Source organism: Sceloporus occidentalis, unplaced genomic scaffold, assembly GCF_023333645.1.
Source record: "Sceloporus occidentalis isolate IW3139 unplaced genomic scaffold, rSceOcc1.0.p SCAF_7, whole genome shotgun sequence".
NCBI classification, from domain to species: Eukaryota; Metazoa; Chordata; class Lepidosauria; order Squamata; family Phrynosomatidae; genus Sceloporus; species Sceloporus occidentalis.
In genome coordinates this window covers 37,985,517-38,009,797 of record NW_028316987.1, presented here as the reverse complement: position 1 = coordinate 38,009,797, position 24,281 = coordinate 37,985,517, and the positions used below count along the sequence as shown (strand labels likewise).

The window sequence follows — 24,281 nt, the reverse complement described above, 5'->3', positions numbered from 1 at the left end:
ACTCACTGTACTATATACTCTAAAATAATCTTAATTTCCATGCCTGGGAACCATCTATCCACAGAACTTCCATATTGTCAGGATTTAAAAAGAGTTTATTGGCCCTTCTCCAGGCTGCCACTGACAACAGAAACGAGTCCAGCATTTGCAAAGCCTCTCCTGGTTCAGATGGAATTGTGAAGAAGAGGTGGATGCCATCTACATGTTGAAGACATTGTGCTCTTTAAATCTAAAGATCTGATACAGTATATAAAGCTACTTCCCTATAGTTTCATATAGATACTCAAAAGCAAGGAAAACCAGAGGAAGCCTACAGTAAAGCAGCCACGGGGCCAAACACAAGTCTCCTAATGCTACTTGCTGACCCTAACACAGGGGAACAACTATAACACAATACCTCCACACCCAAGCCACAAAACTCCAGAGTCCAGAACATCATGTTTAGTAATACTGAAAGCCACCAGGAGGTCAAGGAGAATTAAAAAGGTAGCACTCCACCCTCTCTCCTTCCTGAAGACAGTAATCAATCAGGACACCCAAGGATGTTTCTCTGCTGTGTCTAGCTGTGCAGTCAGCTTAAAATGGATCTAGATAACTGTTTCATCCAATTGTGCCAGCAGCTAACACAGGCTTCTCAAATATCTTGCCCAGAAATGGGATATCTGTAACTGTCTATCACCTCTAGGTGCAAGAAAGGGCCTCCTTCAGAGAGGGAGCAACCGCTTCTCCTGCAATGTGATAATCATAACATTGTCCTTTAACAGGAATTTACTATTTCCTCAGGCCCGGAACAGACGGGCCTTTGCGGCGCCCTCGACATGTGGTAGCGCTACCTGGTGGGCAGAGCACCCACATGCCTGGCAGCCTTCACACATGACGAGGGTGCCGCAGCTGAAGCACACCCACCAGACACAACGTGTACTGGTGACATCGCCTCCAAACGGGGTGGCGCAGCTGTGACGTCCCCGTGCCGTCGCTGGCGCTTTGGAGCACCAGAAGTGCACCGCAAAAAGGAGCCACTTCCCAGCGCTCCTTTTTTGTTCCACAGGAGCACCACACAATTTGGTTGCTGCGGTGCTCCTGCGGAGCAGAGAGGCACCAGGGAGGGGCCTCTTTCTGGCGGTGTGTACCCCGCCTAAATCTTTCAGTCAGCCCACCTTCACTAGATTTCACCAGCCAAGAAGGAATAAAGTTGGCCAAAGCCTAGCAAGCTTCCTATCCTAATTCAGTGGCCATACAACTGGAATTGATCCCACAACCCATGACCTGATAGTGCTCTGAACTGTACCATTAGGAACATAAGTAGTACCAGCTTAGTACGAATGTGAGCAATTTTGCCTTCAAAGTGTCTTGGGAAAAGGTCATAAAGTTCCCTGAGGGCCCAACAGGATCTAATCCGGGATTAGTTCTCAACAATTCAGTCAAGCTCCATGGATCAATTCACTAAGGATCAAATGGCAACAGATAAATAGAATGCTTTGCTATTGCTGTGCAATAGACGCAATTATTTATCATTACCCATTTTTTGCCACATTTGGATTGAGATTTAAAGTACCTCTGGCAGATGTTTACTCCAATCAACCGGTAGTTCAAGATCAATGAACTTCCTTCACTTAAGTCCCATTTGCTCCTAGCTCTTCGAGAAAACTCTCTAGAACAAAGATTGCCAACTGCATGGAGGCCACTTTTGACCCTTCATCCCTTCCACACTGCTACTGCTTGCCTCCCAGACACAATCTTGACCAATCTTCCTTTTTGGGTGGTCACCCAAAAATTGGCAATTTTTTTCTGCAAGGAAGGATACTGCAGTCCACAAATGTGGGGCCACACCTTCCCAAGTATTATTCTATGCAAATTAAGAAGTGATGTATTAGGAGGGAAGGACAATGAGGGAAAAATTATAATTATAAAATTATAAAAAATGGGTGACTGACATTATAAAATTGTCATTTTTTATCAAAATGGGTGATTTACATTGCAAAAATGGAAACCATCGCTGCATGTGGCCCATGGACTGCACTGAGGATACAAGCTAGTTACAGTTGTAGTAAAAATGAAACTCGGAGCAGCTTTAAATCTTACACCTACTATAATGTCTGTTTCTAGCAGACATTACAGTATATGATTTCTTTATGCTTAAGTTTAACATCTCCCCTTTTTTGTTATCAGCGATGTTCCAATAAGCCACTTCGGTAGTAGAGGGAAAAGAACAGCCAGAGGAGGGAAAAAAGTTTTAATAAATGAAGTAATAAGATTAAATTATGTGGAACACAATATGACAAGGCTCTGATAAAAATAAAGTGAGTGTATTTTTATTTCACTCCATTAAGCAATAATGTTTCTTTTCCTCTGATAAAAATAAAGCTAGAGAGCCAGTGTGGTGCAGTGATTTGAGCACTGGACTACAGTTCTGGAGACCAGGTTCAAATCCAACTCAGCCATGGAAACCCACTGGGTGACCTTTGGCAAATCACACTCTCTCAACCTGAAAGGGAGGCAAAGGAAATCCTTTCTGAACAAATATTGCAAATAAAATCTTGTAATAGAATCAATTTAGGAAACAGCTTTGAGGCAAACAACAAACAAAAATAAACCACAATGTATTTTAATGAATATTTTATAATAGCCCCTATTTTCAGCACACAAAGAGAAAAAGAGGGAAAAGAATTAAGGGGATAACTGTAAGAGAAGACATCTCCCACACTCTGGAAACCACATCCTAACTGGTCCATGAATCAGAGCATCATTTTAAAAAAAAATTCTTAAGTAGTCAGAACAAGAACTACATATATGTTTCATAATTTCATCTGGCATAAAGTATTTACATCAACAACATACCAGATTTATAAAACAACAACTTAAAAATTCTTTATTGCCTTGCTCAGTACAACAAATTATTTTTGTCTTTACAACAAAGTCATGATTTTAACTTACAAAGTCACAATATATGATGTACCTTCCTTGAAATGGAAATTGTACTTTATACTCAATATTCAATATCAACTTGAAACATAAAAACAAAATTTAAAGTTTCATCAAAATATTATTACAGAATAGTTTTCAGTGTTGGCTAGTGAACTAAGTTATACTTCTGGTCCTTCTCCTCCAGGAACCAGCTGTAGGGGAGAAAAGAAAAAGAAGACTTTCTATCATGTAAGAAAACACCACAGGCATTTTATTAGTAAAAGTTGTGCATCAACTATTCTGTCCTTTCTAAATGTCTGAATTACAGAAACATTCACCAGAGATTGGAAAAGGTTTGGCTTTTTTTAAAATGATGACAGCATGGCAAAACAAGCCAACAGTCTTCCTTTCCTCTCAGACTTTATAGCTTGAAGAGCCACCAGTGAGATCCATCCCATTACCTTTTTTCATCCTATTTGTATTTAAACTTTGTAATATGTTTATTTTTATGTGGGTTGAGTAAAAAAAAATTAACACTAAAATTAAAATGTTAAATAATCTATTTAAGAATACCATGAGCTTCCCCCCCCCCTTTTTTTTTTTTGCATTAGCAGGTAGATTAACAGCTACAAAACGTAAATTACTAATTAATTAAGATTTTCGTTAACAAAAGCCTAGTCTAATAGCAGAGATTTAAGGGGGTGAAGGAATCAGTATACAAGCAAAACTACTTACCATTGTTATGTTATTTCCATTTAGCAAAATCTGATCTAATTTTGTGATTCTTCGTCCTTCAGGTGTGATCTCACTGTTGACCATTTTTTTAAAAATTAGAAAAAAAAATTAGTTAGCTTTCTTGAAGACAACAATGCTTCTAGTTTATTGCCTCAGTCTATGAAGGCTCCTGAGATTAAAAAAAAAAACAACACATAATAACAGATTCAAAAAGTTATTTTTTAATTAATATTTTTAAAATTTTACAATACAAATTATTACACTTTCTTCATACAAATAAATGCTTTAACACTTTAATTATTTTATATTAAATATCACCTCAGTGCACCGCTTCCCCTTAACTTGGAAGCAAATTGAAAGCCAAATTGAATGAGCAGTCTGGCTGCCACATTTTGCACCAGCCGGCACTTCTGAACACGCTTCAAGGCAACCCCAATGCAAAACACATATTGGCTGGCATGCTTTAGGGATACATGCGGGTGGAAACCCTACACCTGTATTTTTGGTTGCTGTAGTGGTTGGTATTCAGTTTCTCTCTCTGCAGCAACCCAAACACCATTCCTGAACTACCTCAAAGCCAGTGAAGAACCCCGCAGCCCTTCCTAACCCCATACCTGGAGCCAGTCTTAGCCACTGAGATCTCTGAAGGATCGTGGCAGACCTCAGCAAAATGATATAATCACTTTGCATCAGGCTATGGGGACATAGTTAGATGCTTCTGTGTTCCCAGCTGCTCTCTTCCAGGCTTCCTTCAAAGGGTTTATGGTGCATCCAGGCATTGTAAATGGCTCAATGTAGAGAAGTTCCACATATAAAACTACTACGCTATACAGAGGCATACAGGATTACAATAGAAGATAATTGAGGAACAAACCACTGTGGTCCAACCCACATTCTCTAATCAAGAGCACTGTGTGCATACCGGCCAAAGCCAGGGGAAAACACTCCTGGCTACTTCAGCCACATGATCTTCAAGGAACAATGCTGGGTTCAAGAATAGCCCCAAGCTATGAGCACAGCCAAACAGCAATTTCCAAATGGGAACATTTTGTTATACAGAATTGGAACCACAGCAAACTGTGCCTCCAAGTCAGTCCAGAAGGGTACCATGATTGCACTGAATGTCACTGAGAGAACCAAAAGGGTATGCTCTCCTGGTAGAAGAAATCAACATTATACATTGTTTTTCTGAAAGATGTTCAGTAGTCCAGAATTACAGCATGTCATTACATCCTTAACCCAGGCAAGAAGACAGGAGAGGTCAAGACAGCAAGTTTAGAAGTGAGATCAGAAGGAAAGACAATGGTTAGTAAAAGTAGTTACTCATCAAATGTGCTGAGGTTGGAAAGCAGAAATAACAATACTTACAATTCAGTAACATCTTCTAATACCATGTCTGGAATCTGGTGTCAAGGGAAAGAAGTTTCTGGAAAAGACTTATCCTATACTCACCAGATCAGTGGATATTAAAAACAGATAATATTGTTTGTATAATATGGACAGATAATACGCTCTTATATTCAAGAGCCACCACAAGACTAGCATGTGTGCACAATGGCCATTACATACACATCCTGGAAGAGAAGGTATGAAAGGTTCTGTTGTCTCTTGTCAGCAGGAACTGAAGTGACAGCCCATCCATTTTGAGATGCCAGTTCACACACAGCCTCCACACAGGCTCACTGCCACATGAACAAATCACAAATGAGAGGTAGGTAAAGTTCAGTTCCTCAAAGCTCCTTTGTGGATCCCCTCTCCTGGGGTACAATGTAGAAATAATGTAGACATAACTTTAACTGCCATGGCTCCATCCTACAGAATCTTAGAATTTGTAGTTTTGTGAGGCATAGAAGGCTAAAGCCATAGAAGGCTAAAGACTTTGTAAAAATACAAATCTGAGGATTCCATAGGATGGAGTTACAGCACTTAAAATGGTGTCAAACTGCATTATTTTTACAGTGTAGATGCACCCCTGGAAACCTCCAGGATCAGAAATTCACATTTTAAAAAGATTTCAACCTCCCTCCCACATTTAATTATGCTTGATTTTTTTTTAAAGGCTTGATATTCTATCAATTTTGATGATTATTTCTGAAAATCTACATTCTAGCATACAAAAGACAGCAGGAGCAAAAAATTGTCCCCCCAAACCCATCAAAGTTGCTCATTCTTGCTGTCAATTTAATTTAACACCATTTAAAACATTAGGAAAAATCCATTAGGAAAAATTATCTATGAGATTTTAATTTTTTTTTGTAAAGGATACTGACAAAGTCATCAAATCCTAGGAGTGTACCAACAATTTCTTTGTCGCTTTTCATCACAATGTGAATGCGAGAACCTATACATTTGTCCACCAGTTCTGTTAATAAGATAAAAGTTTTTAAAAGAAGATGTTAATTATTTTTCTCTGGTGCAGGAAAGAAGTCTCAGCAAGAAAAGGTTTAGCCCAAGAACAGAAGGGTATGGTGTAAACATGATAGAAAAGTTTAAATATTTGAAGGATTATCATATTGAGGATTGAGCAAGTTTGTTTTCTGCTGCTCCAGAGACTAGGACATGGTGCAATGAATTCAAGCTACAGGAAAACAGATTCCACCTAAACATTAGAAAGGACTTCCTGAGAGTAAGAGCTGTTTGACAATGGAACACACTCCCTCAGAGAGGAATGGAGTCTTTCTTTTGAGGTTTTTAAACAGAGGTTGGATGGTCATCTGTCATGTTTTACTTGTGTATTCCTGCATGGCAGAGGGTTGCACTGGATGGCCTGCTTCCAACTATGATACTATGAAATCTGTACTGGGTGAAGCTCTCCTTAGAGAAGTGGGTCTCAACCTTTTGTCTTGGAGATGTTTTGGACTTCAACCCCAATAGGTCGCATTCAGTATGGCCTGTGCTCAGGAATTTTGGGAGATGCAGTCCAAACCATTTCCAGACCCAAAGGCTGAGGAGCACTGCCTTAGAGCATACACAGACAACCATAACTCATGCAGGACTTCAGTGAATCCCACAAAGTGAGCTTGTCCCAAAGGACCTCCGACCCAGCTCCTCCTTCCACAGCCAGAAAACATGCCTGCCTTTCAGCTGTTTCAATGGCTGAGGGAAGAAACCATTGATAAGGAAGAAGAGACATTCCCCCATGCTACTGCCCTCATCACCATCAAACAGCTGGACAGGCTAGGGGCACACTTATGGGCCCATACAGGCCAAAATAAAGCTGCTTTGGATCATTTTAAATGTTTAAATGATGCATGCATCCTAAGAGGCCACAAGCTGCATCAAAGGTCTGCTCCAGTCCTTAGGACTGGAGCGTGGCTTTGGCATGGCTTCCAGCCTCTTAGGATACATGAATCATTTAAAAAGCATACTTCCAAAGTGACCTAAAGCAGCTTTATTTTGGCCTGTCTGTATGGGCCCTTATGACAGATAAGAATATTGTGAGGAGCCAAGTTTACTCTCTCCTCTTGTGTGTTGTGTGTCAGCATTAGGGAAAAGCTCTGTGTATAAGTGAAGGGGAGGATGGTGTCTTGTTATGTATTCTCTAAGAAACCCTGTGATATAGGCTAAACTGAGTGTGTGAGACTGTCCCAAAGTCACTCAGGTCCAAAACACACTGCAGAAACAATCCAGTTTGAGACCGCTTTAACTGCCCTCAGTGCTAGAGAATCCTGGTAACTGTGTTTATTGTGGCACCAGAGCTCTCCACAGAGGTTCTCAACCTTTGATCCTCCAGCTGTTTTTGGACATCAGCACCCAGAGGCCTTTGCCAGCATGGCCAATGGTGAGGGAATCTGGGAGATGAAGTCAAAAACATCTGGAGGACCAGAAGTTGAGCACCATTGCTAAACAGGGAAGGCTAAATTTCTCACACAATTACAGTCCCCTGAATTCCCTAGCATTGAGCCAGGGCAGTTAAAGCAGTCTCAAAATGTGTTTTGGGCCCCAGTGAACCTGAATCCAAGCTCAAAGCCACTGCCCAGCCTAGTTAGAGCAACACATCTGGAGGGAGGGTACCATGTTAGGGGATGCTGTTTTAGAGCCAATGTGGCACAGTATTTGGAGTGTTGAGCTATGACTCTAGAGCAGTGATGGCGAACCAATGGCACATGTGCCAGAGGTGACACTCAGAGCCCTCTCTGTGGGCACATGTGCCATCGCCCCAGTACAAAGTCTGTCAGAGTTTGTTACTGGAAAGCCAGAGGGACATGGCACTTTGCAATAAATAAATGGGTTTTGGGTTGCAGTTTGGGCACTTGGCCCCTAAAAGGTTCACCGTCACTGCTCTAGAGACTAGGGCTGGATTCCCAGATCACCCACTACCTGACCTTGTCCAAGTCATACGCTCAGCCTCAGAGGATGGCAATGGCAAGCCTCCTCTGAACCAATCATGCCAAGAAAACCCCAGATTGGTTCACTTCTTCTTGCTGTTGTCTACCCTTGAGTCAATGTTGACCCATAGCGACCCTGTAGATGAGACATCTCCAAGACTCCCTATGCTCTGCTGAGGTCCTGCCAATTCATACCCATGGCCCCCTTAATAGAGCCCATCCATCTTTCATGTGGTCTTCCTCTCTTTCTGCTTCCCTCCACCTTTCCTAGCATCGTTGTTTTTTCCAGTGTCTCCTCATGATGTGTCCAAAGTACGACAGCCTCGGTCTTGTCATCTTGGCTTCCGGAGAGATCTCTGGCGGTCACCTTAGGGTCGCCATAAGTCAGAAACAACTTGAAGGGACACAGCATCCACTCTCCCAAGCAAACCGACAGACTTTCCCTATTGCTGCCCTGTAGCTTGAAGCCTATTTTTCAACAGGTGCCAAAGGAGACGGGAGAGGAGTACCCACCACTTCAGTCACAAAATGGGGACAGCAAGCCAAGAAATGGAGGGGGATATCTTGATTGTGGATTAGGCAGGAAAAGATGGGAAAAGAAAAAGAGATAAAGGAAAGTTTAGATGCTTATATTGTAATTTACGATGATAATGGAGAAATAACCCGGTTTGGGCACTGCTTTAACTCTGTCTGGCTCAAGGCTATGGAATTCTGGGAGCTGAAGCTTGTTGTGGTGCCCTCTATTTCTCCAGTGTGGACGCAGCCCACAACTCTAAGCCACTGAGCCTGGGAGGCCTTCTGGGGGTTGTTGGACTACAACTCCCATCATCCCTCACCACGACAGCCAATGGTGAGGGATGATGGGTCTTGAAGTAGCTCCTCTGCCCCACACTGCTTCCATCTCTGCACCATGAATGAGGGCAACCAAACCTCTGCACCACGCTTCCCTGACCCGCCCCCCCCCCCCCCCCGGGAAAGCCGCCGTGTCCCCTACTGGCAGCCAAGGCCCGCCGCCTTTCCCCGCTTCCCTCCCTCTCTGGGGCGTTTCAGCCTTGGTTACCCAGCGGCAGGAGCTGAGAAGGATTCGTCGTCGCGTTGGCCGCCATTTTGGAGCCGCCAGGCCTGACCAATCGAGCCCAGGCGCTTTTATTGGCGCCGCTGGTTAAAAAAAGGACCGGGGGGAGGAGCTGGGGCTAGGACGAGCAGGCCCGACAAATCGATATGAGAGCACTCGAACCGCTTCAAAGAGGGAGGAAGCACAGAGCCCAGTCGTCCCCGCTCTGTGTTCCTTATAAGGAAACTATGGACTTCAACTCCCAGATCCCCAGGCTATTGATCGACGTGGCTGAGGCTTCTGGGAGCTGAAGTCCAAAAGCTTTTAAAGGCACAGGGGACCACTGGAGTCCATATTGCCAATGCAACAGCAATCTGTTGCCCAATGCCAGCTGTATCATAGCAGTGTGTTGAAAGAAGAGGGTTAGCCTTTTGAATAGGGCTGTGCTTCTTCTGTTGTATCTGTTTCCCCCTTCTTTTTTGGCATACCAATGGCATATATATGTCTGCGCCTGGCTTCCATTCCACCAAATGCACCTGAGGAAGTAGATTGAAGTCTAGGAAAGCTCCTGTTGCCAACTTTTTTCTTTCGCTTTAGTCTCAAAGGTGCTACAAGATCTCTCTATGTAGGGATGGGCAACTGTGGTTCTTTGGGTGTCTTTGGATCACAACTCCCATAATAAGCCTTCACTGTTGGCTATAGGTCTGTCTGAAGCTGTAGGGCAGAAACATACATCATTTTGTTATCTTTGATATGTCTCCTCAGTTGTTTTTGTTTTCCGATGCAGCGGTAACTTACAGCTATTTTTCAGAAATAGCAGAATTTCTCTTTATGTACATCGTTCATGTTGAAACCAGTGGTGCACCAACTCCAGGAAATCAATGGCAAATCTTGTATCGATGATAGCTCTTGGGCTCATATGAGTCTCTTTATAAGGCTATTTATGCTATAAGATTGGAATTCAGATGATAAACCCACCAGTAGGTACACACTGGTTGGCAAGACAGGGCCTTTTTAGTGGTGACTCCAGTCCAAAACACAGAAATAATCCAGTTTGAGACTACTTTAATTGCCCTGGCTAGGGAATTCCAGGCCATGTAGTTTTGTGAGACATTTAGACATCTGTCCCAGAGCTCTGGTACCACAATAAACTACAGTTCCCAGGATTCCCTAGCACTGAGTCAGGGAACTTAAAGTGGTCTCAAGCTGGATTATTTCTGCAGTGTGTTTTGGACCTCCCTATCTGTGGCACTTCCTTCATACAGAAATATAGCTGAACATCTTTAGGATGGGTTCAAAAATCTTTCTGCTTTTAATTTGGGTGAAAGTTAGTTTAAGATGATTCTGTATTGTTTGGGTGTACCATGATATAATGTAGCATTTTATATTGTTTTATGAGTTGCCTTCAAGTCTGAATTTTTTTAGTTCTGAAACCTGCTATAGAAATTCTTGAACTCGATAAATACTTGTAAAGATTCTGGATTGCACCTTAGTAAGAGTAACGTATTTAATCTGAACCATCTACTGTTGTCACAATTGTATTAAGTCTCAACCACCCAGAAATATACAGATCCAGATTATCCAGGATGTTTTAGCCTATGGTCAGTCCTTGGATGGATGTCAGGGGCCCATAAATAGGGCATAAAAATACAGTGGTCCCATGGTATCTACTGAGGTTTGGTTCCCAGCAGAGTGACTAGGTTGTCCTCCTTTTCCATGACAAGCTCTACATTTCAGTCTTCTGTCCGGGAAGACTTCCATTTTGATCTTCCATTTTGAGCATGACTTAGGCCCCATACAGACTGCCCGAAATAAAGTTGCTTTGGAAGTATGCTGTTTGAATTATGCATGTGTCCTAAGAGGCCGGAAGCCACGCCAAAGCCATGCTCCAGTCCTAAGGACTGGAGTGCAGCTATGGCTCAGCTTCTAGCCTCTTAAGATGTGTGTGTCACCAATTCTGGAAACTGTGGCACCAGAGCTCTTTGACAGAGAAAACTCAATGCCTCACAAAACTAGTAGCCCCAGAATTAAATTCCCTAGCATTGAGTCAGGGCAGTAAAAGCGGTCTCAGAAATGGGGTTATTTCTGCAGTGTGTTTGAAACAACTTCTTCCCCTAATAGTCTGAGGAAGTAGACAGAAGTGTAGGAAAGCTCACACTGCCAATTTCTTTCTTTCAGTGAGTCTCAAAGGTGTTGCAAGATCTCTCCACATACTTCCCTAATACTGTACTCTATTTATTAGCTGTTTCTATTTATTGGTTGTCCCTTTACATTATTATTATTATTATTATTATTATTATTAAGGCTGCCTGCATCCACACTGGAGAGATAACCCAGTTTGGCACCGCTTTAACTCATATGGCCAACTCGGCCACCCTTAGATGTTTTTTGGATTTCAAGATACCACATTTTAGTTGTCATGGGAGAATCCTAAAGAAAGAGGTAGTGCAGTGGGACCTTGCCATCTGAGGCTTCTGCTGCCAAGCAATTTTTTCTAATATTGGGACTAATTGGCATACTTTGCCTCTACAGCATTCTAAAGTTTTCCTGATGCAAGACTTCTTGAGAAATTCAGTGTCCTCTACCTACATAGGAGCCTGTGGCTTCATAAGGGAAGGAGACATGCTGGATTCCAATGAAACATCTCTCTTTTTTTAATTGGAAATGGACATTAAAGTTCCTTGACTTTGAAAATCTACCAGTGACCACAGGGCCAAAAAGGGGGGGCAGGTGCCAGCCTGCAGATAGCCCTCCCTACCATCTGAACTAAGACCAGAAACAGCAGTATGCAGGCCTTTGTCTAATATCTTCCACTTCTTTCTCCTGTTTGCTTGGCGAAGAAGCCTGCATGATTTTGAAAGCATGCAACATCATGTCATTGTGCATTTTAGTTATGGCCCAATAAAGGTATCATTGCAAAGTCGAAGGCTTTCATGGCCGGCATCCATAGGATTTTTTGTAGGTTTTTCAGGCTATGTGGCCATGTTCTAGAAGAGTTTATTCCTGACATTTCGCTGGCATCTTGACAGAAAATCCCACCAAAATCCCCCCCCCCAAAAAAAAAACTATGGATGCTGGTTGTGAAAGCCTTCGACTTCACAATGATACCTTTCCTGGGCCATAACCAAAATGCACAATGGCATGACGTTGCAAGCTTTCGAAGTCACACTGGCTTCTTCACCACCAAACAGGAGAAAGATGTTAGCCATATAGGCCTGCATTTTGCTGTTTCTGGCCTTAGTTCGGATGGCAGGGAGATTTGGATGTTATTAACGGATTCCGTTCATACTGGGTTATGTTTTGTGTTTTGCAAAATGACTGGCCAGGAACCATTTTCCCTCTGCTGTCAGCCTCAGGCCTTTTTTTGCCTGCACCTTGGCATCCTTTGGCCGAAAGCGGATATGTGTTGCCACCCTTTGGCACTGCCATGGAGATTGATTATTGATTGATTTGTGATCACATCAAACCTCAGGCAGGAAAGAGACGTTATGAGGGGAAAATATGTTTATTTTTGTTTGTTGTTAGCTATATATTGACACCCTTTGGACTGCCATGGCGCCATGCTATGGAATTCTGGGAAGTGTCGCGGTGCCGCAACAAACGACACTTCCCAGAATTCCATAGCATGGCGCCATGGCAGTCCAAAGGGTGTCAAAACGGATGCTATTTGGACCATCCCAGGAGTGAAGCCTTCCCTGAGGAGGCCTAATCGAGGGTAGGCCCACTTCGAGGCCTACAAATGGCGGCCATTGCCCTTCCTTCGCGTGAGGGCAGCCTTGGCTTCAGAGGCTCTACTGAGCGTGCTCGGCCTCAGGGAGCATGCTCACTGGGCGCTCCCTCCAACTGAGGCCGCGGAGGAAGGAAGGCTGGAGGACGGAGAAGGAAGAGGAGGAGGCCGGGCCCTAAACAAGGGAGGCTGGGTGGCGGCGGGGCTCCTTGATGGAGCGGAGGGGCCCAGCGCACGGCGACCTCCCCAATAAGCCCCAGAGCGGAGCTGGTCTTGGCAAAGGGCCGGTGGTGCTGCATATCGTAGTGGTCGGTTTCCATCATAAGAAGGGCTGCCAGGTGAGGAGGAGGAGGAGGAGGAGGAGGCTACCCCAAGGCCGGCCTCCTTTTACTTTATCATCATCATCATCATCATCATTATTATTATTCAGGCTGCATCCACACTGGAGACCTAACCCGCTTTGGCCCCGCTTTAACTCTTTGTCTCCCTCTTTACTATGGAATTCTGGGAGTTGGAGTTGATCGTGGGGGCATAGGAAAGGAAGGGCGCCAATGGTCACAAAAACACACACTGCAGAAATAATAACGCACTTTGAGGCCGCTTTAACCGCCCTGGCTCAATTTCTAGGGAATCCTGGGAACTGTAGTTTTGTGAGACTATTGAGCCTTCTGTCTCAGAGACAGCTCTGGTGCCACGATGAACTACAGTTCCCAGGGTTCCCTAATAGCACTGATGCTGACCTGTGGTTTTGACTGGCTTATTGCTTTGAGTCACAGAGCATTCTCTTGTTTCCTGCTACAAATATATTGCAAGTTAAGGAACGTGAGGAAGGTTAAGGAAAGGAGAAAACAAGATGCTGTTTTACCAGCAATTGAAAGATACATTCCTTAAGTTCAAATATATTTACTATGGCCCTATACAGCCAAAATAAAGCTGCTTCGAGTCACTTTGGAGGTATGGTGTTTCAATGATGCATGGATCCTAAAAGTCTGGAAGCTGCACCAAAGCTGCACTCCATTCCTTAGGACTGGAGCATGGCTTTGGTGTGGCTTCTGGACTCTTAGGACGCATGCATCATTGAAACACCATACCTCCAAAGTGACTCGAAGCAGCTTTATTTTGGCTGTCTGTATCAGGCCTATGTGTTGCAGGACAAGGGGATGTCAGAGTCTGCAGCCCTATGCATGCTTACCTGTGATGAGAGTCACCCTTACTGAATTGAATGAGATTTACTTCTGTCCAGACATATGTAGATTATACTGTAAGTTTAGTATCTGTTTTAAGGCGCAGTGTTTTTCATGCTTTCTGAATAAGCGAAGTCATCTTCGAATTTGACTCAGCATAAAGATTAAAAACAAATATTTGCCACTGTTTCTTTATTTCATGGGTGAGGTCTGATTATTCATTCCATCTGGCATTAATAGGACTTGCTCCCTGGAGAAGAAGTGACTCAGTTTGCCAGCTGTCATTGATATCTTGCATATAGACATGGGAATACAAACATTCAGTCTGTATGTATCTCAGCTGTCAAATTCTGGGGCTGTAAACTTAGCAAAAGATGCAGATTTTTAGGTTATAATTTAAAAGAAGCAAAACAAAGGAGTGATCGGATAAATGCATATTTCAGCTATCTGCCTTAAAGGTAAGGATTTGTCTGTACAATTAACAAGGATGTGTCAAACCTGTGCTACTTTTTAAAAGTGAACAATATATAACCACATCGGTCAGCACTTTAAAGAAGATTGATACCTATGAAGATTGACAATGATATAGATCTAGGTTCATTATTTAAGATGAAGGGATAGAAGAAAGGAGGAGAGAAAAAGGGAGTTGACATGTTATATTATATTTTCAAATTAAGGGGAAATTTAATGGGGAAAAATTAAATAAAATAATAAATATGGAAAATATTGTAGTCCTGAAACATTTATTAGGAGTAAATCCCACTGAACTCAGCACACCTTATCTATATAAACTCACTAGGGATTAAGTTGAAAAGTTCCTTGTTTGGTCACAGCTAGCCTGTTCTTTCTATTGTTGTCGTGTGCCTTCAGGTTGTTTCCAACTTATGACAACTGTAAGGCACATAATGAGTTTCTTGGCAAGATGTGTTCAGAAGAGGTTTATCTTTGCTTTCCATCTCTAATTTCTCTCCTGTTTGGTATGTAACATCTTGGCTGATAAAGAAGGCAGTGGAGCTTCAAAAGTTTGCAACAAGCATATTGTGCGTTTCGGTTGGGCAATAAAGGTATCCCTATTCAGTGGGTTTTTGTTTGAATTTACTAAATGGCCAATGCAGCTTCCCCTTGCATGTTTCCTCTGAGGCTAAGAGAGTGTGAAACACAAGCTTATCACAGGGCTTTCTGAGGATGAGAATATGTGACTCCCCCAAAGTCACCCAGTGGGTTTCCATAGCTGAGTGGGGAATCGAACCCTGATATCCAGAGTTGTAGTCGGCACTCACACTGCCTCTTGTTGAATTTATACTTTGTCTTTTTGTATAAAAAATGTACACAGCGTAGCTTATGTAAGATCAGTATAATACAAAGATTTTAAAAATCAAGCTACAAAATACACACATCAGCAAGATTAACAGCAGTTTAAAACAAACAGTACTGTACTCTTAAACAGCCGCGGACTACACAACAAAATCGAGATTCCCCAAAGGTCTGTTTAAATGCAGCTGTCTTTGAAGCAGGTAATAGTCGATGCCCAGGTAAGCTTCTCTTGGGAGGCCATTTCACTTCCTAACCACTCAGCCAAGATGTTTATCTCTTGGATGCCTGCTTGCCTAGTCTTAGAAATGGAATCTGAAGGGGAGAGACCTCAATGGGAAATGGGGTGGGGGGGTGTGATCCTTGAGAGATTGTGATCTCAAATTGTTTGGGGCTATGGCTTCCAACTTTGTCTTTCACAAAGCACCATGGAAATAAGTGGTATTATACATATGAGTGATAACAATACATTTTAAGCTACCTTTGAAGATCACTTCATTGTGTACAGTCTGAAGATTGTTGCCCTCCTCTCTCCTTTCTTTGGATGATCTTTCCCAACCCCTATTTTCACTCTAGTCCTTTGCCCTTTATTTTAATGTTGTAAGCCGTCCCAGTTGCGTTATGCAGAGGGGCGGGTTATAAATATTATTATTATTATTATTATCATTATTATTTGCTATCTGGGATTTTCTGTATATTCCAAGGAACAGTGAAATTGCTTACCCATCTTAACACATTTGAAATGGATGACAGGTTGCTTGATTTGGCAGATCACTCTTGTATTCTAATGAAATAATTCAAACATCATGTTTGCAGGTTGAGTTCTCCTATCCTCCACTAATCCCAGGAGAAGGCCACGACAGTCACAGTTTGCCAGAAGAATGGAAATACCTGCCTTTCCTTGCATTGCCAGATGGTGCTCACAACTATCAAGAAGGTAAGAATCCACCTGTGATGGTCTTACCCAGTACTGTAGGTATCTGTGAGCATGTCTAACAAATATGGAATGCTGGTGAATAATTAGGGTTTCTTGAGAACAAAGAAATGTAACTTTAGTTGCTTGGGTACCAGTAAAGTCAGGGTTCAAAAAATATACTCTTGGTGATGGGGCTGTGTGCTCATCAACATTGTAGTATGTGTAGGGTTAATCCTTCCCTCTCCACCCACAATCCTGATCAAAATCTCCCCCCTCCATTTTTTAAAACTTATCTGGTCTTTATGTCTTCAGGAAAAAAAGCTCTCTTTGACTCCATTCCAAGCCTTTTTTCTAATTGGTATGCTGATTGGATCAGAAGCTGATTGGCATTCTGGGAGCAGAGGAGTTGTTTAACTTAGAAAACCAGTAGTTGCTACTAACTATACAGTTTAATTCAATCTTTATCTTTCTTTCCTTTTTTCCTAAACAAAACAAATTTCTAATCCTTGAGATGCAAAGATTCTTTGTAGCAAAATAAATGAGGCAAAATTTCAATTGCAGGCAAATTTGCTCCAGGAGAATACTTGCTGACCATTCTGTTACTGCAGTAACAGCCCCTCAGTCACTAACAACTAGTTTATAGTGGTTTTTTTGGGTGCTGGGAAAAGTACTTGTTGCAAAGCTCTTATAACCACAAAGCCATCAGGCCTATTCTGTTGGAAGCATTATCCTGGGCATTGCTCCTTTGCTTTATTAGTGGGAGGTACATGGCTGCTATCATACTGTTAGGAAGTGAGAAAACTAGTTGAAATGGCAGATGCTGGTGAGAGTCTTTGCCACTAATGAGCTTTAGTAGTTCCATTTTGTTGGAGAATAAAATGACATGTCTCTTACAGTGTATTCTGGGCTCTCAAAACTAGCCTCTGTTATGGCAGAGGACACTCTCCCATTTCCTGTGATGAAAGAAGATTCAGCTTTCATCCAATCAGCTTCTATATGGACTGGGGAAGAAGTGCCATTTTGTCCTTCACCTCGGATGGCAAAATCTGGTGGGCTGACTCTGGTTGCAGAGTTGTTCTTGGGGAGCAAGTACTTCCTTTGTGGAAGACTGCAGATGAGGCAATTTACTTGATGGTCTCTATTAGTAATACCGATGATTCTGCTAAAGTTTATTTTGGGTTTGAGAGCTTTGCTGTTAATTGACTGCTGTATCAGGGGCTGACAGGCAAGAGAAGAGGTTCTTCCAGTTGTAGCTTCTACTGACAGCTGAGAAGAGGCATTTGTGGTGCTGAATTTCACATATGGATTGCACTGCCGGTTCTTGCTCAGCTGATCTATAGAGAATAATGGCTGAAAGTGAGGAAACTCTTCAGAGGGAGAAAAAAACAACAACACTTCACCCTCTTTGTTTGAAGTATTTTCTCATCATCGCAATAGAAAAATCCAGTGGTGGTTAAGTAAATTACTATTTTTTCCTTAAAGCAGTAGGACAGATTTAGCAGACCCTGCATGTTTATGCAGAGTTTCCAACTATATAGCCCTTATCTCCTGGTGCTATATGGTATCCCACACCATTTGTGTGTTAAATTAATTAGCAAATTGTCCATTAGGGTGATACTGAAAAGGATATCCAATAGAAACATCAAACCTTGATGTGATACTTTGTTAGTGTGTCTTACCAAAACCTATCTTCTCTTTCAGACACTGTGTTTTTCCATTTGCCACCAAGAAGTGGAGATCGAAGCACAGTATATGGTGTCTCATGCTATAGGCAGATTGAAGCTAAGGTACTTGTATAAAACCCAAAAACAAAATAAAGGAGCTAGGGTTTTGAATGGTCTTTTTGAATAAAAAAAGTACAGGAATACTGTATTAAAAATGCTATAACTTAAAAAGTCAGTAACAAGAATGAGTATAAGCCTAAGGGTACTTAAAGACTAGAATGTCTGAGCCTTGGCCTGCTGAAATGCTGGGAATAAGATTCTCCTTTTGTGCAGTGTACAAAATTTTCTGAAGATCTTCATTATAGAGAGTGTGTGACCTTTAAAAGTCTCAAACCATGTCCTAGATTCAACATGAAACTAACAGAGCAAAAAATTCTGCTTGCTTAATTGTACTTAATTGTTTAACTTACGCAAGTGCTAGCATGGGAGAAATGAACAAACAGTATATTTGTTGTACAGTGAAGAGCTGCCCTGCATCTCTCCCTTGCACTAACTGTTCAGAACCATTTCTGTCAGCACAATGATGTTGTGGGATTGATCTTTTATTTTTCCCAACAAGCAATTTCTCTTCTTTAAAAAATGAAATACTTTTCTTTAAAGAATAAAAGAATTACAAAAAGCTTACACAGCATAGGGAGTTGAAACAAAAGAAAAATGGAAATCTCTTTGACCAGTTTTTGGCTATTATTTCATTACATAGAGACTTCTGAATGCCTTCATGTAGAAACATTACATGAGAATTTAGCCAAATGATTTTAAAAGGGTCTTGGGATCATTATGAATGGAGCTAGAGAAAGAAGCCTATGTACTGTTTGTGCAGTTACTTGATATCATTTCCCACAAAATGGTAAGCCAGAATTGACATTATTACACTTTATTATCAGTAATGCTGCTTAATTGCGTCTGCTTAGGTCCTTCTGCAGATGGGAGTAACTGACAAAGTAGAAATTTACTAGGGTGCAGAAGCCTTGCTTACGTCTCTTGGTTTGTTTCTTCTCTAGAAAAGTATGATTTGAAGTTGGCCATTGGACCCAGACTTTGCTAAAGGAGAGACAAACCTAGATTTGCTTTTGGAAATAATGCTAAACGTTCCCATGCTAGTTCCAAGCTAGACACTACATGTCTAGTGACTCTAGATATTCTTGCCCTCAGGGATACAAACATGAGAGGTTGTAGGGTGCGTTTGAAGATCTTATTTACCAATGGGCCAGGGCTATCAGCAATTTTGAATTAGAGATTTTTTTGTGTGTACTTTTGTTTTTGTTTTGCAGTTATGGTTATGCAGGAATCCACATTATTCACAAGGTTTTAAATCCAGTTGTGAATATATTATAGCTATCAAATAGCATTTAGTTTGCAACATACTACTTAAATTGTTTATTTTCATGGTCATAAATTGTGATGTACACTTTTGTTCCAATACTGGATAATGAATACCTTTGTTTACATAAATCTCAAAACCTGACAGAATAATTTATTTAGCTTCACATTTGAATTATCAGTTGAATGAAGCAAATAGAAATTTCCCCTAAATATTAGCTAATGGTTCAGCCTCAGTGAGTTCTGATGGAAGGTGACTAAAGGCCACTGATCCTAGGATGTTGTCTTCTCATTGCTAAATTACAATTTAACATTTTGAACTTGGGCATTCTCATAGCCACCTAGCATTGTCACAAGGAGCAGTTTAATTTTTTTCTCTTCTTTATAGTTATCCAGTTTAGCATTATGTTAATTCCTATATTATGGTTTCAAGTTGGCTTCTTTCAACAAACCATGCATAAGATGAATAACACCTTGTCGAGGTTTGGATGGCACAACAAACTGCAGTTAATAAAAAATGGACACAAAATCTCCCAAACTCCTCATAGAAAAGGAACTGGGAGCATATGAGAATAAGGTTTACATACTTGTAATAGTGAATTAAAATTTAATGTTGCATACAAACCAACAGTTCGATTTAGGGCTAAGTATTTTTTTTAAAAAATGAAATAGTGACTGATCAATTCAGTGATTTTTTAAAAGTTTTGATCAATTTAAGAGGTGTTTCCAATAAGAAGCATCTGTATTACAATCTTAATTTTTACGTAATATAAGTACATACAAGAATTATATGTAGTAGAAATAGTCACACTGGAGTTTATGAATGGTTTTTGCTCTCACATTCTCTTAAATGGAGAAAGTCTGGTCTATCCTTTGAAATGAATGTGTTTATTCATTTGTAGACTTTTGCAAGTTTAATAAATCAATTTAAAGTGAATGTAATTACTGGAGTTTCCAGAAAGGGATACTGTATGGAAACTATTTATGTATTTATTTATTGTTTAGTCATGCTGAAAAGACCCTAGAGCAAGGGAGAACTCTTACTTTTGTATGGTCTTCAGAAATAAAATTGAGGATGGTATTATAAGTACTTTAGCATAGGAAGATCTTGAGGTGTCCATTATTTTGTAATAAAGGATTGGAAATATTAGTAATTAATGCCTTAATGAAAAGATTGAATAATAAAATAAAAATTTTGAATGATACAGCAATATTAAAAAGGGTAGAATCAGATCCAGTGGATTATTGTTATTGCATTCAAGTATTTCCTTGAGTTGAAATGTTTTTTATGATGTCTTTTCCTGATGGACCTCTCCTTTCCCTTTTACTGTCTTTTTCTTTCCTCCATAATGCATCATGTCTTTGATCAGAATATTGGCCTGCAGGCACAGTCTGTTCTACTTTTATTTTTTTGTAGTGTGCCTTGTTTATAAATAAGGGGCCTCTTTTAGGCGAAAACATTCAGAATGAATGTTTTATTTTTCAGTAAAGGTGCATAAAAGTATGGTAAAAGCTTATTTCGGTCTCCTTTCCCCACATTCTTTTTTTAAGGCATTGAAAGTACGGCAAGCAGATATTACCCGAGAAACAGTACAGAAAAGTGTTTGTGTTCTATGTCAGCTGGTAAGTGATAGTAACATTTTTGGAAACAACTTTTTCTTATGTTTCTTTTATAACGGGTTTGAAAAGCTGCCTAAGCACTGAAATCTCAGACAAAAGCATCCTTTCAGAATCGTACTTCTGTTAAATGGGAAAAAGTTATTTGTAAACTATTAATATGTTGTGTTCTATCAGTATGCCACATAACGCACACACATACACACAGCTTTGTGTACTGATTGAAATAGGGCGCATAACAGTTCTGATGTTCAAGGCATAAAATAGCTAAAAATTTCCATCACTGAACTCGTATGAAAGACTAGAGAGTGGCCTTCTCAGCTCCTATACCATACCTTGATAACAGTTCTAAGTAAAAGAAATATATACGTTGGGCCATGTTAATATTAGGAAAGAGGTCTTTCCCAACAAATGCCTCTAATGTAATAGCCATCAGATGTGAGCTCTTCTGCATATAGGGATCCAATAACTGTTTTTAGGGTATGGGGCTCAACATTGGCAGGTTGGTTGATTTTAATTTTGCCTATTTGCAGGGAGAGGACAAATTACTTTTCCTGTCCATTATCTTTGAAACACTTTTGTACATATAAGACTCGTATGGGCAAAGCAGGCTGGCCAAAAGGAGCAGCCAGAGACCACAACAACCACACAGACTGCTCTCAAAGGGGCTGCTGCCACCACCACAATCCCAAATGGGACACTGGCAGGAGCAGCTTTGTGCTCCTCCTTTTTGTGCCGGCTTTTCCCGGCTCAGCATGCTCTCTGTGTAGCTTCCAGCCACTTTGGGGTGTGTGTCATCTTATTCTTAGAAGGGCTCAAAATGAGTAGGTATCTTTTAAATTGCTCATTGCTTGATCATTTAGTACACTTTCAATTCATAATTTGTGCAGGGACTGCACTATACGGAAGTATTAATGGTCTAGTTTTGTCAGATCGTTTGTGGGGGGAGGGTCTCAAGCTGGAGTTCAAGTCTGCATCAGGATGAGTATGAACCTTGTGTGATAAATTTGGGGAAATGAATGAGTAACAGGAGAGGGGTACTCCAAAGTCAGCCAGTGAATGTTATGGGTGAATCAGGATGTGAAGCTGTGTTAGCATTACACCAAATGGAGCAAGTAGCACTACTTTGTATTTACTGTTGTATTCTTCAAGACTTCGAAGAATAGTGCCCTACTAAAAAAAAACCTGTAAACTGTGTGGCCAAATAGAAACCAGGGCTCTTTTTGAAACCAGGATGCTGCTAAACAGAATGTCTGACTTAATCCTTTTTTATAAATGGGCTGTTACCTAACATACGTTTTGGGGGAATATGCATAGTTATTAGGGATAATGAACACTCACCTATACTAAAAGGATATCTGCTGTAGGACTACTTGCCTTTCTTGAAGTAACCTAGTATGTTTTTCTTGCAAGCCTCTATATGGGCTACTCCAGGCTAAACTACAACTCATTACACATGCCTATTTTGAAGAAAAAGACTTCTCACAGATTTCAATTCTTAAGGTACAGTTTTAATATACTAAACGTTTACAGATAACTTGAACTAAGATTAAGTTAATACTTAGTAATTGCAAGTGTGGTATAAATGACAGAGGATCTGCATTATTGGTTTGATTGCTAAATATCAACATAGTTAAACTTATTCTTCCTGTATTTATTGTCAACTCTGACTGCCAGCTGCTCTCCAGGGTTTCAGACAGAATCCTTTTTTATTGGGTCATCTCCCATCCAAGTAATGACAAAGTCTAACCCTGCTTAGCTTCTGAAATCAGAAGTGATCAGAAAGGTACAGAGTGGTATAGTAGGCAGAGGAGAAAATACACTTATTAAAACCCACGGTCAGAACAGAAGGAAAGAATTATAGCTCAGAGAGAATAGTGGTTTTCATCAGCACTCCCCAAAATCTTCTCTGCAGGGTTGAAAGACTCTCCAGCATAGTGTGTGAGGTGGCATTGCAGTGTGCATGGGGAAAGAGGAATTAGCAAAAACATGCTGCCTTGCTTCTTTCCTCTAGCAGGGATTCTTCACTGGCTCCTAGTTCATTTAAATTAATGTCTTTCCATTTGGAGAAGGGCAACTCTGAATCCAACCCAGTAAAGACAACACTGAGTTAAGTGGCCAGATAACTTGAGTATAAGGCAACTTCCTGTCTTCATAGAATGAACCAGGAAACTAATTCTGCAAGGTTAAGGTTTTCTCTTCTCTTTCTCAAATAGTCTTTTTCCCCATGGTTCATTGCAAACTGCTTTTGAAGCAAAATGGTTTTCAACAGCTGTTTGTGGTGTAGCATGGACACACCAACACAAACTGAGAACTCCTACTGGGAGTGTAAAGGCCCTGGTTATACCTCAAGTAGCTCTTTGGATCCCAGCCCATGTCTATAGGAATCTGTTTGATAAGTGCCCATTGCCTTTAGTTACTCATTTCAAAATACTTCCCAAGCTCTTAGTAACAGTATTTCAACATATCTTTGCTATATAAAGTAGACAAGATTTTTCATTTTCTTTCTGGTAGGTGCTACAAAGTGCAGTTAATGCTTTAAAATTATATGACTTTTTTTTAAAGGAACTTTATGAACACATGAATAGCTCACTGGGAGGAAGCTCATTAGAAGGATCGCAAGTTTATCTTGGTAAGAAACACTGACTAAACAACTTATAATTGTTTCATTTTCTCTTACTTAAGTACAATAATATATGTAAAATCTTACACCAAGCTGATTTGCCTCAGTAATTTATTATTGTGATTACTTCTCCCTTCAGTCAGGGGTATAGGAAATTACATGGCCATAAAAACCCCCGAGGTTTTCTTCTTTTATGTAGGATTTATGGCATTTCACTTGGTCATTGAGGTGAGTAGCTTGGCTGGTTTCTCAAAACAGTGTTTATCGAGAAACAAAGGCTGGATTATTAAGGGTGTATTAATAGAAACAGCTGAACAGGTCATGCAAGTTTCCTGCCTACTGTTCTTATCCCTTTGTGGGGAAAAGTAACTGTCATTGGTGGTTACAATCATGCTTGCAGTCACTGAACCAATTCTTGGGCATTTTCCAGTGCAAATACTTTGTCCTAAATACTATAAAAATACTTTGAATTTTTTTAATCCTACTGCCAACTTATTTATTCCCAAGTATAATAATGAGATCATGGCAAACATCTGTTTTGCTCTCCATAATTTTAGGTCTATCTCCACGTGATCTTGTCTTGCAGTTTAGACACAAGGTATGTTGTAAATCTGTGTAACATGTACATCTAATATATTGGGCTTGTGGCTTTCACTATATTAAAAACACTTTTAAAGATCTAAGATGCAGCCTGTTTTTAAAGCATGTACTGTCTTTTCATAGTTAAAGGCTATCCTGTACATTCCTTTAGGTAGCAAGGAGGCCTGAGTTTTATTTTTCTTCCTCCCCTTTCATTCCTTCATATGACTGCACTAGCTATACTATATGTGAAGGGGGA

General features: G+C 40.8%; 2 protein-coding genes across 3 annotated transcripts in view; one reads left to right on the top strand and one right to left on the bottom strand.

Moving 5' to 3' along the window:
* Positions 1-2,589: 2,589 nt before the first annotated feature.
* LSM5 (LSM5 homolog, U6 small nuclear RNA and mRNA degradation associated) lies at positions 2,590-9,112 on the bottom strand. Of its 2 annotated transcripts, none has more exons than XM_089532632.1 (5): positions 9,028-9,112; positions 5,906-6,001; positions 5,008-5,035; positions 3,640-3,712; positions 2,590-3,116 (listed from the first exon to the last, which is right to left on the bottom strand). In XM_089532632.1, the coding sequence occupies exons 1-5, from the start codon at positions 9,071-9,073 to the stop codon at positions 3,084-3,086; spliced, it is 276 nt and encodes a 91-aa protein (XP_089388758.1). In that variant the 5' UTR covers positions 9,074-9,112; the 3' UTR covers positions 2,590-3,083. The 2 variants fall into 2 exon arrangements, with proteins under 2 accessions (XP_089388758.1, XP_089388759.1); XM_089532633.1 differs by lacking the exon at positions 9,028-9,112 and adding an exon at positions 8,481-8,529.
* A 3,760-nt stretch (positions 9,113-12,872) lies between these two features.
* AVL9 (AVL9 cell migration associated) overlaps positions 12,873-24,281 on the top strand; it is a 29,160-nt gene continuing 17,751 nt past the window's right edge. Inside the window, exons 1-7 of the mRNA XM_089532631.1 lie at positions 12,873-13,086; positions 16,060-16,180; positions 17,861-17,946; positions 20,755-20,826; positions 22,234-22,323; positions 23,386-23,452; positions 24,001-24,041. Coding sequence (XP_089388757.1) covers positions 12,961-13,086; positions 16,060-16,180; positions 17,861-17,946; positions 20,755-20,826; positions 22,234-22,323; positions 23,386-23,452; positions 24,001-24,041 — 603 coding nt within the window. The 5' untranslated portion in view covers positions 12,873-12,960. The remainder of the gene's footprint in view (positions 13,087-16,059; positions 16,181-17,860; positions 17,947-20,754; positions 20,827-22,233; positions 22,324-23,385; positions 23,453-24,000; positions 24,042-24,281) is intronic.

Bases quoted from the DNA above. Each gene is read 5' to 3' on its own strand.
- LSM5 (XM_089532632.1), bottom strand. From the start codon at position 9,073: ATGGCGGCCAACGCGACGACGAATCCTTCTCAGCTCCTGCCGCTGG. The intron at 3,713-5,007 runs GTAAGTATTGTT...AATGGTCAACAG, and splicing joins TTAGAAGATGTTACTGAATT to TGAGATCACACCTGAAGGAC. The intron at 3,117-3,639 runs GTAAGTAGTTTT...TCTCCCCTACAG, and splicing joins ATGGAAATAACATAACAATG to CTGGTTCCTGGAGGAGAAGG.